Consider the following 12654-nt stretch of genomic DNA (forward strand, 5'->3'; position numbering starts at 1 on the left):
GGCAGGGGCAATACAAGGAGGCAAGGGTGAGATAGCAGAGGAGGCCAAGGCTGCCACCTGCCCAGGGCCACTGCCTCACTTCGCCTCGTAGCAGATCCTGGCATAGGACTCTGGACTACAGTTTGAACTTCACAATATTAAAAATATGTTGTATTGCAACTGGTGTTCTTGTTCATAAAACTTTGTGAGATGGCAAACCAGTGATCTGGTCTTGAACATACAGGTCAGGGTGATGAAGAAGGTGTTCAGCTTTGCCACTAGAGGGCTCTGATGTTACATTTTTAGGAATGTTTCACCATTCCATGTGAAAAAGTATGATAAAAACCTCTTCCATCTCCTTGTGTTCCAGTTACCCGTAAAGGCAGTAATGCCTCTGAAAGCATCTACAAGTAATCCACTTTTACAAGGGATTATCTATTATTTATTTTATTTAAAATATTTGTTAGCTGCCTTTCTTTCTTACGGAGCTCAAGGCTGCTTACAATATTAATATCAGGGCTCTTTTTGTAGAAAAAGCCCAGCAGGAACTCATTAGCATAATAGGCCATACCCAACAGCAGAAACTCATTAGCCTATTAGGCCACACCCCTGACAGCACAGCTCATTAGCACATTAGGCCGCACCCCCATGTTACCAGAAGTGTGGTTATCCAGCCACACCCACCTTTTGCTTGTTATTCTGTTTACCTTGTTTGTTGTCAAAACCCAGGGCTTTTTTGTAGCAGGAACTCCTTTGCATGTTAGGCCACACACCCCTAATGTAGCCAATCCTAATGAGTTTCTGCTGTTAGGTGTGGCCTATTATGCTAATGAGTTCCTGCTGGGTGTGGCCAACTCGGGAGCCAGCCGGAACTCCGTTCCTGTGCGTTCCTGCCCCAAAATAGCCCTGAATATAATACATAAAATAGTGTACAGAAAACCCAAATTTAAAATCACAATTCAGGATCCTTTATGGATTTCACTTGGAATCCACTTGATGGAAAAAAGAGGGAAGAATTCTAATTTATTGTAGGACTGACGAAGAGTTGGTTTGGTCCAACACCACCATCCTCATAACAGATGGAAGGCAGACAGCAGTATTCCAACTAGGCTTCACTATTAGATCAGGGTAGCTGGAGCACTGCTTGGGAGCAGGTAGTGTGTCCTCTTGCGGATGAGGTGAGTGTAAAGAAAACCAGTGCCAGCATGCTCATGACTATGAAAATGGTGAAGTGTCATATGAGAACTGGCCCTCTGCTTGGCGTAAAGGCCTGGCAAACATTTCCTTCTCATTTAGGCTGTTGTGGACAATTGTTGATTTTTTTCAGCTGCCTTGTTAGACTTCTCAACTCTTAAATATTACTTGGTCTCTAAATGCATTCCTGATGAGCAGCCATTCAGATTACAAGGAATATGAGTCGTAGATATGTTGGTGTCATTTTTAAAGGCAAAATGAACTTCCCTATGCTTTTCTTTCTTTTCTTTTTTTTTACAAAAGTTCAACATTTTCCATTTGTTGTTTGTTTAAAATATGCATAACTTGTGCAATGTTCAAGCCTCATAATGCTCACATCAATAATTAAAAACCTGTACTGATAAAAAGCATAAAAAGTTAAGCTATTAAGCAGCATCCGATAATACATTTTTTTGTTGAAAACAGAAACAAATAAAAGCAGCATTTCAAGTTGTACAAACAGATTGAAAAAGATAAAATAGTAAAACACAAACCAAATATTTTCCTTTCAGAGCTAAAATAGTGGAAAGCCTATAGTTTTAAAATCTCAGGTATATTTTCCTTTTAAATTAAATACCTTCTGTCTTTCAGACTTTGGACTTGGTAAACATGAGATGCAACACTTAATCCCTTCATCTCTTTTGACACTTATGTTTTGAGATTTGCAGGGCAGGTTTGTGCATGCACATAAAGCACTTGGTGCTTATTCTTCCTAGGATTGTACCACTTCAGACTGCTAGCATGAAAATTGTGTACTTGAATTCTTCCTTATGTGGAAGTGGTGAGAATCGCTATCAACAGAAAACCTGTATAACACTAAAGTGGTTTCAAGCTAGCCTTTTCCATGTATTTTATCTGCATGCTTTATTTGACCCTTTGAGTGAGTGTTAATCCTGCTTTACAGACAAGGTTGAACTCACTAAAACAGATTGCTTATAATCAGGCAGAATGACCATAATCCAGAGCATCATGTGACTTAAGTTACATACACCCCTTGGGTTTTTGGCTTGCTTTAAAAAATGGCCAACTAAAGTGAGTTTTTGCAGTGTAGCATGGGAAGGATGATGAGGATGGTGGGTTACTGTTCCAAAAAGAAAATGTCAAAAGTCCTACTGAGTATGTTGGGTAAGCTCCCAAGATGCAAAGAACCAGGTGTTGACCTATATTATTGTAATTGTGCCATACAAAATCAAATGTAGTTTTAATTGTAATATGTCATTGTGGCATAATGATTACAGGATGGAGAGGAGTTTGTCAAGAAAATTGGTGGTATATTTGCCTTCAAAGTGAAAGATGGCCCTGAGGGTAAAGAAGCAACTTGGATAGTTGATGTGAAAAATGGTAAAGGCTGTGTGGATGTTAACTCAGGTCAGTGCTATTTTCTGTACCATAAAGTGTTCTCTTGTTTTAGAATTAAAGATCTAGATATACAGGTTTCAGGATCTTGAGATGCATAATATAAGTGTCTTTTGTTAAAGAGTGCTTTGTACATTTATTGTACAACAAATGCATTTATTTCATTTACACTGTTTATAGACCGCCCTTCTCATTGAGTCTTAAGACGGATAATGTAATGTTAATACAGTCAACAGGATGGGACATCCAATAAACAATGCAATGGGATTTGGATTGCAGAAGTTTGGAAACAGAGCTGAGACAAAGCATAAACATTAATATGACATGCTAAGAAGTGCAGAAATTACATAGTAGGATCCTGCTTGCAGTAACAGACAATATGAACTATATGCAGTAGTATATAGTCCATAGTCCCTAATCCTTTACCAAAGCATCTTCCTGAACCTTTCTGTTGTGATCTAGCCCTGTTTTCTTTGTAAAAATGCGATGCTGAATAATTCAGTTTTGCATAATTTGTGGAATGCCAGGAGAGTGGGAGCTTTCCTGTCTTCATCTGGCAAGCTGTTCCATAAAGTGGGGACCACAACAGAAAATGCACATGTACAGGAAGTTGTTGATTTTGCACCTGCAGAAGGACCTAATCAGATCAGCAAAGCTGTCATGGCAGAGCTTAGGGGGAGAGGTGGTCCTGCAGATATGAGGGACCAAGGCCATGAATGGCTTTGTATGTTATAGCCAATACCTTGAATCCAGCCCAGTTACTGATGGGCAGCCAACGGAGTGACTGTAGAATGGGAGTAATATGTACAGTGTGCTGCTGCTGTTACAGTAAAGGAAATAATCCACTGAATTTACCCTGTATTCTATTGAACTCTGAACGTGGCTTCTCTTATCAGCATTTTGTCCTTGGACATGGATCAACTGAGTAGGTAGAAATTAATATTGTGAAAGATAATGAGAAAGTGTTTATGCAACACACTTGATTAAAGAGCAGCAATACAGAGATAGAGATCTGCCTATTTAAAAAATCCTGTTTTAGAAATGGAATGCTTTAAAGATTTTCTAGACTTCTAACCAGGTTATGGTCTGAAGGCATACGATCTAGCAACATTACTTAAGCTAAGCAGGTCTGGATCTGGTTAGTACCTGAACGGGAATCTTCTGAGAACCATATAGATGTTGCCTTGGGTTCTACAGAAGAGAAGCAGGGTATAATATAATTATGTGTATTATGACTGATGAAATGTATACAGTCTCTGTGTGTAGAACAGGTGGATATTTGCAGGGTTTTTTGGAGCCACAAGTCATCATCATCATCATCAAGTTTATTGCATTAGCCATTGGCCATAACAAAATATAAAAACAAACACAATCCTTATACATCACATTAAGTTATCCCTTCACTAACTTGCACTGAATCCTAGCCTTAATCTTATCTTTTTTGCCGCCAAAACAAACAGGGACATTCTGCTGGTAACATACACATCCATATCAGAGAGCAAAAAAACAACCAACTCTTGTTTTGAGAATCCATTGTGCAAAGGTAAAATAGGGTATATAAATCTCTGCCTAAGTGATTCGTGCCATGAGCATCTCAGTAAATAGTGCTCAATATCATCCACTTCGCCCAAACCACATTGACAGATTCTTAAGGCAACAGGTAAACCCATAAAACGACCAACAGACCATTGAAGGAATGGCATGGAATCTGAGGGCTGTAAAATGCCCTTCTTAGGTCAAGATTGGTTAGTTTAAATAGCCAGTCCTACAGTGATCTCTTTTAAAGATCTTAAACAGAGGGGCCGTTCGGCAACTTGCCGCCGCATGAAGGTTCAAAAGGCCGTCCTTATGAAATACCCATTCCTTCAATTTGGACTTTTGATTATCATTATCCGCTAAACCCATTAGGTCATCCGGAATTGAGTATTCCTGTAGGATAGAAGACAGATAGTCATTTAAACTTTTGGAAGATTTCAACAATAATCCAAAACTTTGGACCCCTAGGATGTCCTGGGGTCGTTCCTGACATTTCCTCCAGTAGGAAAGAATTCTTACATTTGCCCTGGCTTTCAGCGATGCCATACCCAATTCTATCCTCATCAGTGCCACAGGTGAACCTTTAGGCAAAACCAAAATCCGTCTCATGAAATAATTTTGCAGTTTCAATCAGGGTTAGCATCGACTCATTCCAACCCCAAATCTCTACCCCATACAACATTGCAGCCGTTATCTTACTTACAAAGACCTTGACAACCGGATCAATCATACCACCACCCCTGGAGAAATAAAACTTCAACAAAGCCCCTAAGTTACTCATAGCTGCAATCTTCAGTTGTATAATATGGGGCCGCCAGGAAAGGGTCTCAGAGAAGGTTATGCCTAAGTATTTATATGTACTGCATTGCTCGATTGGTGTACCAAGGATACTCCATCTGGATTTCTTAGGTCTTTTCCTGAATACCAGAACTTTGGATTTGGCGTAGTTTATTTGCAAGGCTTTGGAGCCACAAGTCAGCATCTCAAAGTTAACTAAGTTGACACCCCCAAAGTTAACTAACTTTCTAGCTAGTTCCATGTGAATATTCTCTGATCTGTGAGTGACTGAATGCAGTTTTCTTAAAGTATTAAACACAGGCCCTTCTCTCTTTTTCTCTGTATCGTCACATTCAGAACGTTTTAGTTTGCTTTCCTTGCCAGCTTGCTATGAGCTAGTCCTAGACAGAACTAGAACAGAGCCTTGGCAAAAATTAGGTGGCCCTTTGAGCAAAGTTGGATATTACAAATACTTCAAAAGAGCTACAAGCCAGCTTCTTATTTTCTTGCAAGTTTTTTGGCACTTGAATTTGGTTTGAACCACTCTAGGCAGAAGAGCCATTCAAGGCTACTGTTGAATGTAGAAATATGGCTCTCATTAGTAGAGTGGACAAAAAATGGACAGTACTGAGCTCAAATGATATTAGTACCTGCTTAAAGGATCCCTTGGCTCAGTAACTAACTCTATGACTGTAATGGAGGTTATCCTTTATCATTCTGACCCTCACAAAAACATATGCTTTGAAACTTGATTTTTGCCTAATCCCACTGAAATAAGTAGCAGAATATATCCAAATATGCAGTGCCCCCTTAAACAATTGCTGCTGTTCTCTGAGAACTGTATCCTACAAACTGTGAATGGAAGGACTTCAGAAGAATTATCCTTCCTGTTTTTCTTGCCATCATCTTTGCCCACCCAAGCTGTGGTGCCCAAGCTGTATGAGTGAGGGGACTGCATCTTCAGGGAAAATTGGCAGAAATAACCCCCTTCCTTTACACAGAAGGGGTCAGAAACTCACCCTTCTTTTTGTACCCACCATGTACTGCATCCCACCTATGTCCTAAGGATCCCAGGCCACCAGGAGCAGCTTTTTGGGAATGCCAGGTGAACTCCTTCCAGTCATAGAATCCAACCCTCTGTTGTTAAGATTCTGAGGCCCAACTATGTGAGTCACTGGAAATCAAATCCATGGTTGCATCTCCCATTTCTCTCTCAGATTTGTTTTATGAACAGCTGCAAGGATAGGGCAGGAGGAGGGTTGAATTGGGTTTGGACTGAGGCATTTACACTGAGGGAAATGGCAGAAAAAAAGAAGGTTAACACACAGCCCATGTACCAATCCAGTTGTGTCTTCCCCTCAGAGTCCATGGTGTAATATTGAACTAGCACTAGGGAGACCCAGATTCAAATCTTCATGCTGTCATGTATTTCACTTGGTGACTTTGGTCAAGTCACTCTCTCTTATCCTAATCTACCTCACAAAGTTGCTGTGAAAAAATGGAGGATTGATTGTATGCTGCCTTGCACTCCATGGAGGAAGGATGGAAGGAAAAAGGTGAAAGGCATTTTTGAAAGAAATGTTGAAGGGAGACGCAATAGTGGATTCATTCTCCAGTGGCTTTTTAGTGTGGCCCTGTCCTAAAGCTAGAATGCTTAAAGTCATCCATTTTGGTACTTACAGATAAGAAAGCAGACTGCACAATTACAATGGCTGATTCTGATTTGTTAGCAATGATGACTGGGAAGATGAATCCACAAACAGTGAGTAAAAGAAATAAAATATAAGTGCTCTGCTGTTTTATCACAGTGAATTAAAGAAACCATGTTCCTTTCTTTCCCTTCCAAGTTGTTTGGACTACAGCACTGATAGCTATTTGCTAGTTTTGGAGTACTGTTGAACACCTGCTCACAACATCAGAGCTAAAGTTGACAACTGAAGGCTACTTTGTTGTGCAAAAATGGCCTTTTTTTGAATGGCTTTTATTATTTGACTGAAGAAACAAAAGCAAAGTTCTCCTCAGCCATCAGTAATCACTCTGGAACAACGAGACCTGGGTTTTGAGATACTTATTTATTTTTGAAAGTTCTGCCCCGCCGTACCCCGCAAGCGGTCTCAGGGTGACTTACAACGTATCATAACAAATAAAACAAGATCCAAAGCAATCAGTACAGAGACGGTCAGGGCCGGCCCCAGCTTTTTTTGCCCCCTAGGCGGGGATCCCTTTTGGCCCCCCCCCCCCCCCGCGTCTGCCATTTGTTAAAAATAAATGCATCTTAGGAAGAATGAAAACACAAATAATCAAGAAACTCTCAGAGTACGGGGCTGGGTGCAGTTTGGCGCCCCTAAGGGCCGGCCTGCTCTAGGCGATCGCCTAGTGAGTGAGCCGGCCCTGGAGACGGTACAGAGGAAGGTTCACTTGCGGAACATATAAATGTATAGACAGACTTTTTAAAAACCCAGTTGCTCAGGGAAAGACTCAGGACTCCAAAATTCTCTTTGGAAATGGGGACTTGTGATAAAGCTGAGAAATTTTGGACAGAAGTCCATAGTGAAATGCAAAAAATATTGAAATGTACTTTAAAAAAAACCCCAGAAATATTACTTTTAGGACTTAAGATGGAAGAAGTGAATGTAGCTAAAAGAACACTGTTATGGTATTTGATTACGACTGCCAGAATGACGTATGCGCAATTTTGGAAACAAGATAGAGTGCCAGAGATATGGGAATGGATCAAAAAAGTACTCTTTATGGCTGAAATGGACAAACTGACAAGGAAATTGAATAATAAAGGAGATCAAGAATTTTTTGAAGACTGGAAAGACTTTAAAGAATATATGGAAAATAATCGGGATGTTAAAAATAATTTGCTTTGTTTTGAGAGTTATTGAAAATGGAAGGCAATTAAATGAATGATGAAATATTAAATAGATAAGGTTACTTGGATAAGAGATTATGAAATAAAAATAGAGAAGAGGGATTATAATTTTGATAAAATTGAACAATGTAAGAGGAGGAAGTAAAACTGGATATTGTAAAAGGATGGAGCATTGCGGGAGGCCAACAAAGGGGGGGAAGGAGGGAGGAAAAAGGGATATATGGGATGAAATTGGAAATATATAATTGTAATGTGGTTTTTGTTAAATATATCCAAATAATAAAATTGTTTAAAAAACAAAAAACAAAATTCTCTTTAGAAATGGGATTGTGAGAGGAAAATAGTAAGGAAAAAAAAGGAACACTTTGGGGTACATTTGATTGTTTGTGGCAGTGTTAGAAAGGGAATCTTTGTTCAGATACGTAAGCAATACGGTCCAAAATAGCTAGTGCACATGAAAAAAAAATCTGTAAAGCCATTTATGTAGTACCTCATAGTATACAAAATGATACATATTTCATATAGAAGTATTTGCTTTTTATATACCCGGATGATAGTAGAAAGTTACATGCATTTTATAATCCATTATAAAACTTCAGACATAAGAAGCAGTCACTTTTGTGATAGCCTTCTGAATTAATTTTCCTTTAGTTGTGAAAGAAACAGTTTAAGAAGATGATTGTTCGCCAGGAACAATGAAAAGCATTGATACCAAAAAACCCTAATCCCACTCCCTTTTTGTTTCCTCTAGGCTTTCTTTCAAGGCAAATTGAAGATTTCTGGGAACATGGGCATGGCTATGAAACTACAGAGCCTACAGCTTCAGGCGGAAAAAGCTAAACTTTGAACCACTATAACTTCAGGATTTGATGAAGACTTGAAAAATAGTTTCTTAAGAGCTAGGCTGGAACTAGGTGTTGGAATTAGCACAGTACAGGTTTTCTGAACACATGTGATCAACTCTAGCTTCCCTGAAGCCTCTGTTTTAACGGCAGTTTTGGCATTGCCTTCCATGAATCAGTCTAAACTGCTGCAAAATGGTTGGGATAGTGTATGACTGTTTATAATGGTTAAGACCAGCATGATGTACCATGATTTTGGTACATCTAGAGTGGTTTAACACATTCTAAAACAAGTGATTGATCAGTGCTGTCATTTTTTGTGAAACTTTAAAAAGTAGAAAGAACATTGGGAAAAGATAGTGTAACTTTTTTCTCTTAAATATTTCTTTTTCATGTTTTGAAAAAATCTCTCATAGTGGTTCAGTAAAATATTATTTACTTTGCCTGAGATCCAGAGAGCTAATTTAGACAGGCCAAAGATTTCAAAGAGCAGGTACATTCCCCCCGCCATGTCAGAAAATGCTTTTGAAAGTACTCCATTTCAAAAATGGTTCACTATATTGGCATGGAGAGCTGGTGAGAGTTCTCTTGGGCATGTGGAACTGTCTGTGCACGTCTTTGAAATCCCAACCATTTACTTCTTTCTAAATTAATAGTTAGATCTTTTCCTTATGAAAATCAAATCTGTGCACTAATGAAATTAATTAATAGAGCAAAGAAATTGTACTGCTTATTCCCTGAAATTAAGTTTATGAGAGCAAAGACTAATGCTTTTAAAATTTCATTTATTTAATTATGCTATATAGAGAGTTCTAGAAATTGATTAAACTCTATTAAATTCTTATCTAATATACTTTTTAACTCATTCTATGTTGGGAAAATAACATTCACTGATTGAAAGTTTCATAGTAAATTAAAGTTGTTCTTCAGTTTGGTCTTTCTTCCTCCATCAAAAAGTAAAAATGTAAAAGGTAAAAAGGATTCCTTTAAGTGGTGGAAAGCTAGTCTCAGTGAGGTTGATAAAAGGGAACACAGGCTGTGGCAAATAAAAGGCAAGTCTGTGATCAGGAAGGCAAAAAGGGAATATGAGGAGCATATAGCAAAAAAAAAATAAAGACCAACAATAAAGCTTTCTTCAGATACATTAGAAGCAAGAAACCAGCCAGGGAGGCAGTGGGGCTCTTGGATGACCAAGGGGTAAAAGGAGTACTGAAGGATGATAGGGAAATGGCTGAGAAGCGAAATGCATTTTTTTGCCTCTGTCTTCACTGTGGAAGATGAGATATGCTTGCCCACTCCAGAACCGCTGATTTTGGGAGGGGTGTTGAAAGACTGAATCAGATTGAGGTGACAAGAGAGGAGGTCCTAAAACTGATAGACAACTTAAAAACTAATAAATCACCAGGCCCGGATGCCATACATCTGAGAGTTCTGAAAGAACTCAAATTACGAAAATATGTAAACTTTCATTAAAATCTGCCTCCATTCCTGAGGACTGGAAGGTAGCTAATGTCACCTCCATCTTTAAAAAGGATTCCAGAGAAGATCTGGGAAATTACAGGCCAGTCAGTCTGACGTAAATACCGGGTACGTTGGTGGAAACCGTTATTAAGGAAAGAATTAGTAGGCACATTGATGAACAAAACCTATTGAGGCAGATTCAGCATGGGTTCTGTAAGGGAAGATCTTGTCTCACTAACCTGTTAGTGTTCTTTGAGGGGGTGAACAAACATGTGGACAAGGGGGACCCAATACATATTGTTTACTCATTTGGAGTACTGTGTACAGTTCTAGTCAGCACACTCAAAAAGGATATTATAGCATTGGAAAAAGTGCAGAAAAGGGCAACTAGAATGATAAAAGGGTTGGAACACTTTCCCTATGAAGAAAGGTTAAAACGCTTGGGGCTCTTTAGCTTGGAGAAACGACGGCTGAGGTGTGACATGGTCGAGGTTTATAAGATTATGCATGGGATAGAGCAGGTAGAGAAAGAAGTACATTTCTCCCTTTCTCACAATACAAGAACTCGTGGGCACTCAATGAAATTGCTGAGCAGTCGGGTTAGAACAGATAAAAGGAAGTTCTTCACTCAAAGAGTGATTTAACACATGGAATTCACTGCCACAGGAGGTGGAGGTGGCTTCAAGCATGGATGGCTTCAAGAGGAAATTAGATTAAACATATAGAGCAGAGGCCCATTGGTGGCTATTAGCCACAAGGTATAGATAGGATCTCTCAGTCTGGTGCAAGTGATGCACTTTATTCTTGGTGCCTGGGGGGGGGCAACGGTGGGGGGGCGTCTAGTGTCCTGGCCCCACTGCTGGATCTCCTGATGGCATCTTGTATTTTTGGCCACTGTGTGGCAGAGTGTTGGACTGGATGGGCCATTGGCCTGATCCAACATTGGCTTCTCTTATGTTCTTATTTAGCTATAAATAAGAGTTCATAGGAGTTGCATTTTAGTAATATCAGATAACATTAATATGCATACAACATACACTCCTACAGAGACTGCTCATCTATATATTAACCTACACACTGGTTCTGTAGATAAAGAAAACTTATGTGTGACAATTTGTGGGTATTCTGCTGGAGTCTGAAACTGCAACAAACCCTGAAATAAATTAATTTTTCCCCTTCTGTTCTAAATCACAGCCAAGGGAGGTTAAATGTCACATAAATGTTGGTCTATTCATGTCTTTAGTATCCAAAAGCATTTCTACATATATCCTTTTCTAGTAATCCTACTGCTAAAAACATTTCCCTGCTGCTTCTCTGACAGGTGTAGTACATGAGAGATCAGTCTCAAATGCCTTTGTGTTACAGAATTATAAACATCGTGGAAGAGAAGTATGCTTGATTGTGTACTTGATAGCAGCCTATATAACATTAAATTAGAAACAGATGTGCAGATACATTCAAATGGAGCATGTAAGCAACAAAGATTGTACTCCAATCTAGTCCATTGACTACTCATGGTAAGTAATCATGGTCTTGACACCACATTTAAACACTTGGGTTTAAATATATGAGTAGAGAATACATGTGTAGCATGCCAATTGAGATGAATGCCTGTATCTCAGAAACATCAATGTTCCTTTTTAGAGTTACAAGGTAGCAATCGGGAAAGGATTGAGCCTCCACTTCTTTGCATTTAATAGATAAATATGGTGCTGATTATCTCACTGTCAGCAGTTGTCATCACAGTGGATCTTTCCTTTCCCTCCCCTCTGGTAATGTGTTGCTTATCTTGAAACTCCTATCTGAGGGTAAGATGCACCACATTAAGGGAATTGGGTTGCCATTAAGGATACGGGATTGGGCAAAATCACCACCTCTTTTATCTTCTGTTGGCATCTTGCACATGACTCTAAGGTGGATGCCTAGAACTAAGGTACAAAGTTGATATGTAAGTGCTTAAAAACATGTGTCCTGTAGGATACTTATGAGTAGAGAAGTATTGATGAAACGTGAAAGAATTCTAATTGATGGGAGTCACCTTACTTGATAGTGTAATCAGTTTGATGTCACTGTCAGCAAGTGCTGAACATGCATATGTAAATCAGCCCTAAGGAAACTGATTTCATTTTATTAAATGGCTACTACACCATTAGTTCATACCAAGTTTCAGGCACCTTTCATACCTGCAAATGGCAATGAAGGGCATGTGCACTCATCAGACTTTTATAACTAATGAAAATAATTACATTTAGTAGAGCTGAAGTAATGAAGGCCAAAGAATTGAGCAGTACTACCCTGTGCGTATGTCCTTAAAGGTTAACTCCTGTGGCATATGAATGGATCTTACAGGTAAGTGTGCATAGGTCTGCAGGCTTAATCGTTGCAGAGTTGGCCAATGGCAGTCCATTCTTTCAAGATAGGTAGGTTTAGGATAGTGGAGCATTAAAAAAGCCTGAGGTGAGGTGCTGTTTTCTTCTGACTGCATAGCTATTTTCTATCCATCCTCACTATATATATTTTATGAGGGAAGAATTATGAAGTGTGCTTGCAAGTGAAAGCTTATATCTTGAGAACCAGTTTGGTGTAGTGGTT

The 12654-nt window shown here is 39.2% G+C and overlaps 1 protein-coding gene across 1 annotated transcript in view; it reads left to right on the top strand.

Moving 5' to 3' along the window:
- Window positions 1–9354, top strand: part of SCP2 (sterol carrier protein 2) — a 35833-nt gene extending 26479 nt beyond the window's left edge. The window contains exons 14-16 of the mRNA XM_015423280.1: window positions 2451–2580; window positions 6564–6643; window positions 8511–9354. Coding sequence (XP_015278766.1) covers window positions 2451–2580; window positions 6564–6643; window positions 8511–8606 — 306 coding nt within the window. The 3' untranslated portion in view covers window positions 8607–9354. The remainder of the gene's footprint in view (window positions 1–2450; window positions 2581–6563; window positions 6644–8510) is intronic.
- The last annotated feature ends 3300 nt before the right edge of the window (window positions 9355–12654 follow it).

This window comes from Gekko japonicus, unplaced genomic scaffold (genome assembly GCF_001447785.1).
Source record: "Gekko japonicus isolate JY-2015 unplaced genomic scaffold, Gekko_japonicus_V1.1 scaffold1079, whole genome shotgun sequence".
Lineage (NCBI taxonomy): Eukaryota > Metazoa > Chordata > Lepidosauria > Squamata > Gekkonidae > Gekko > Gekko japonicus.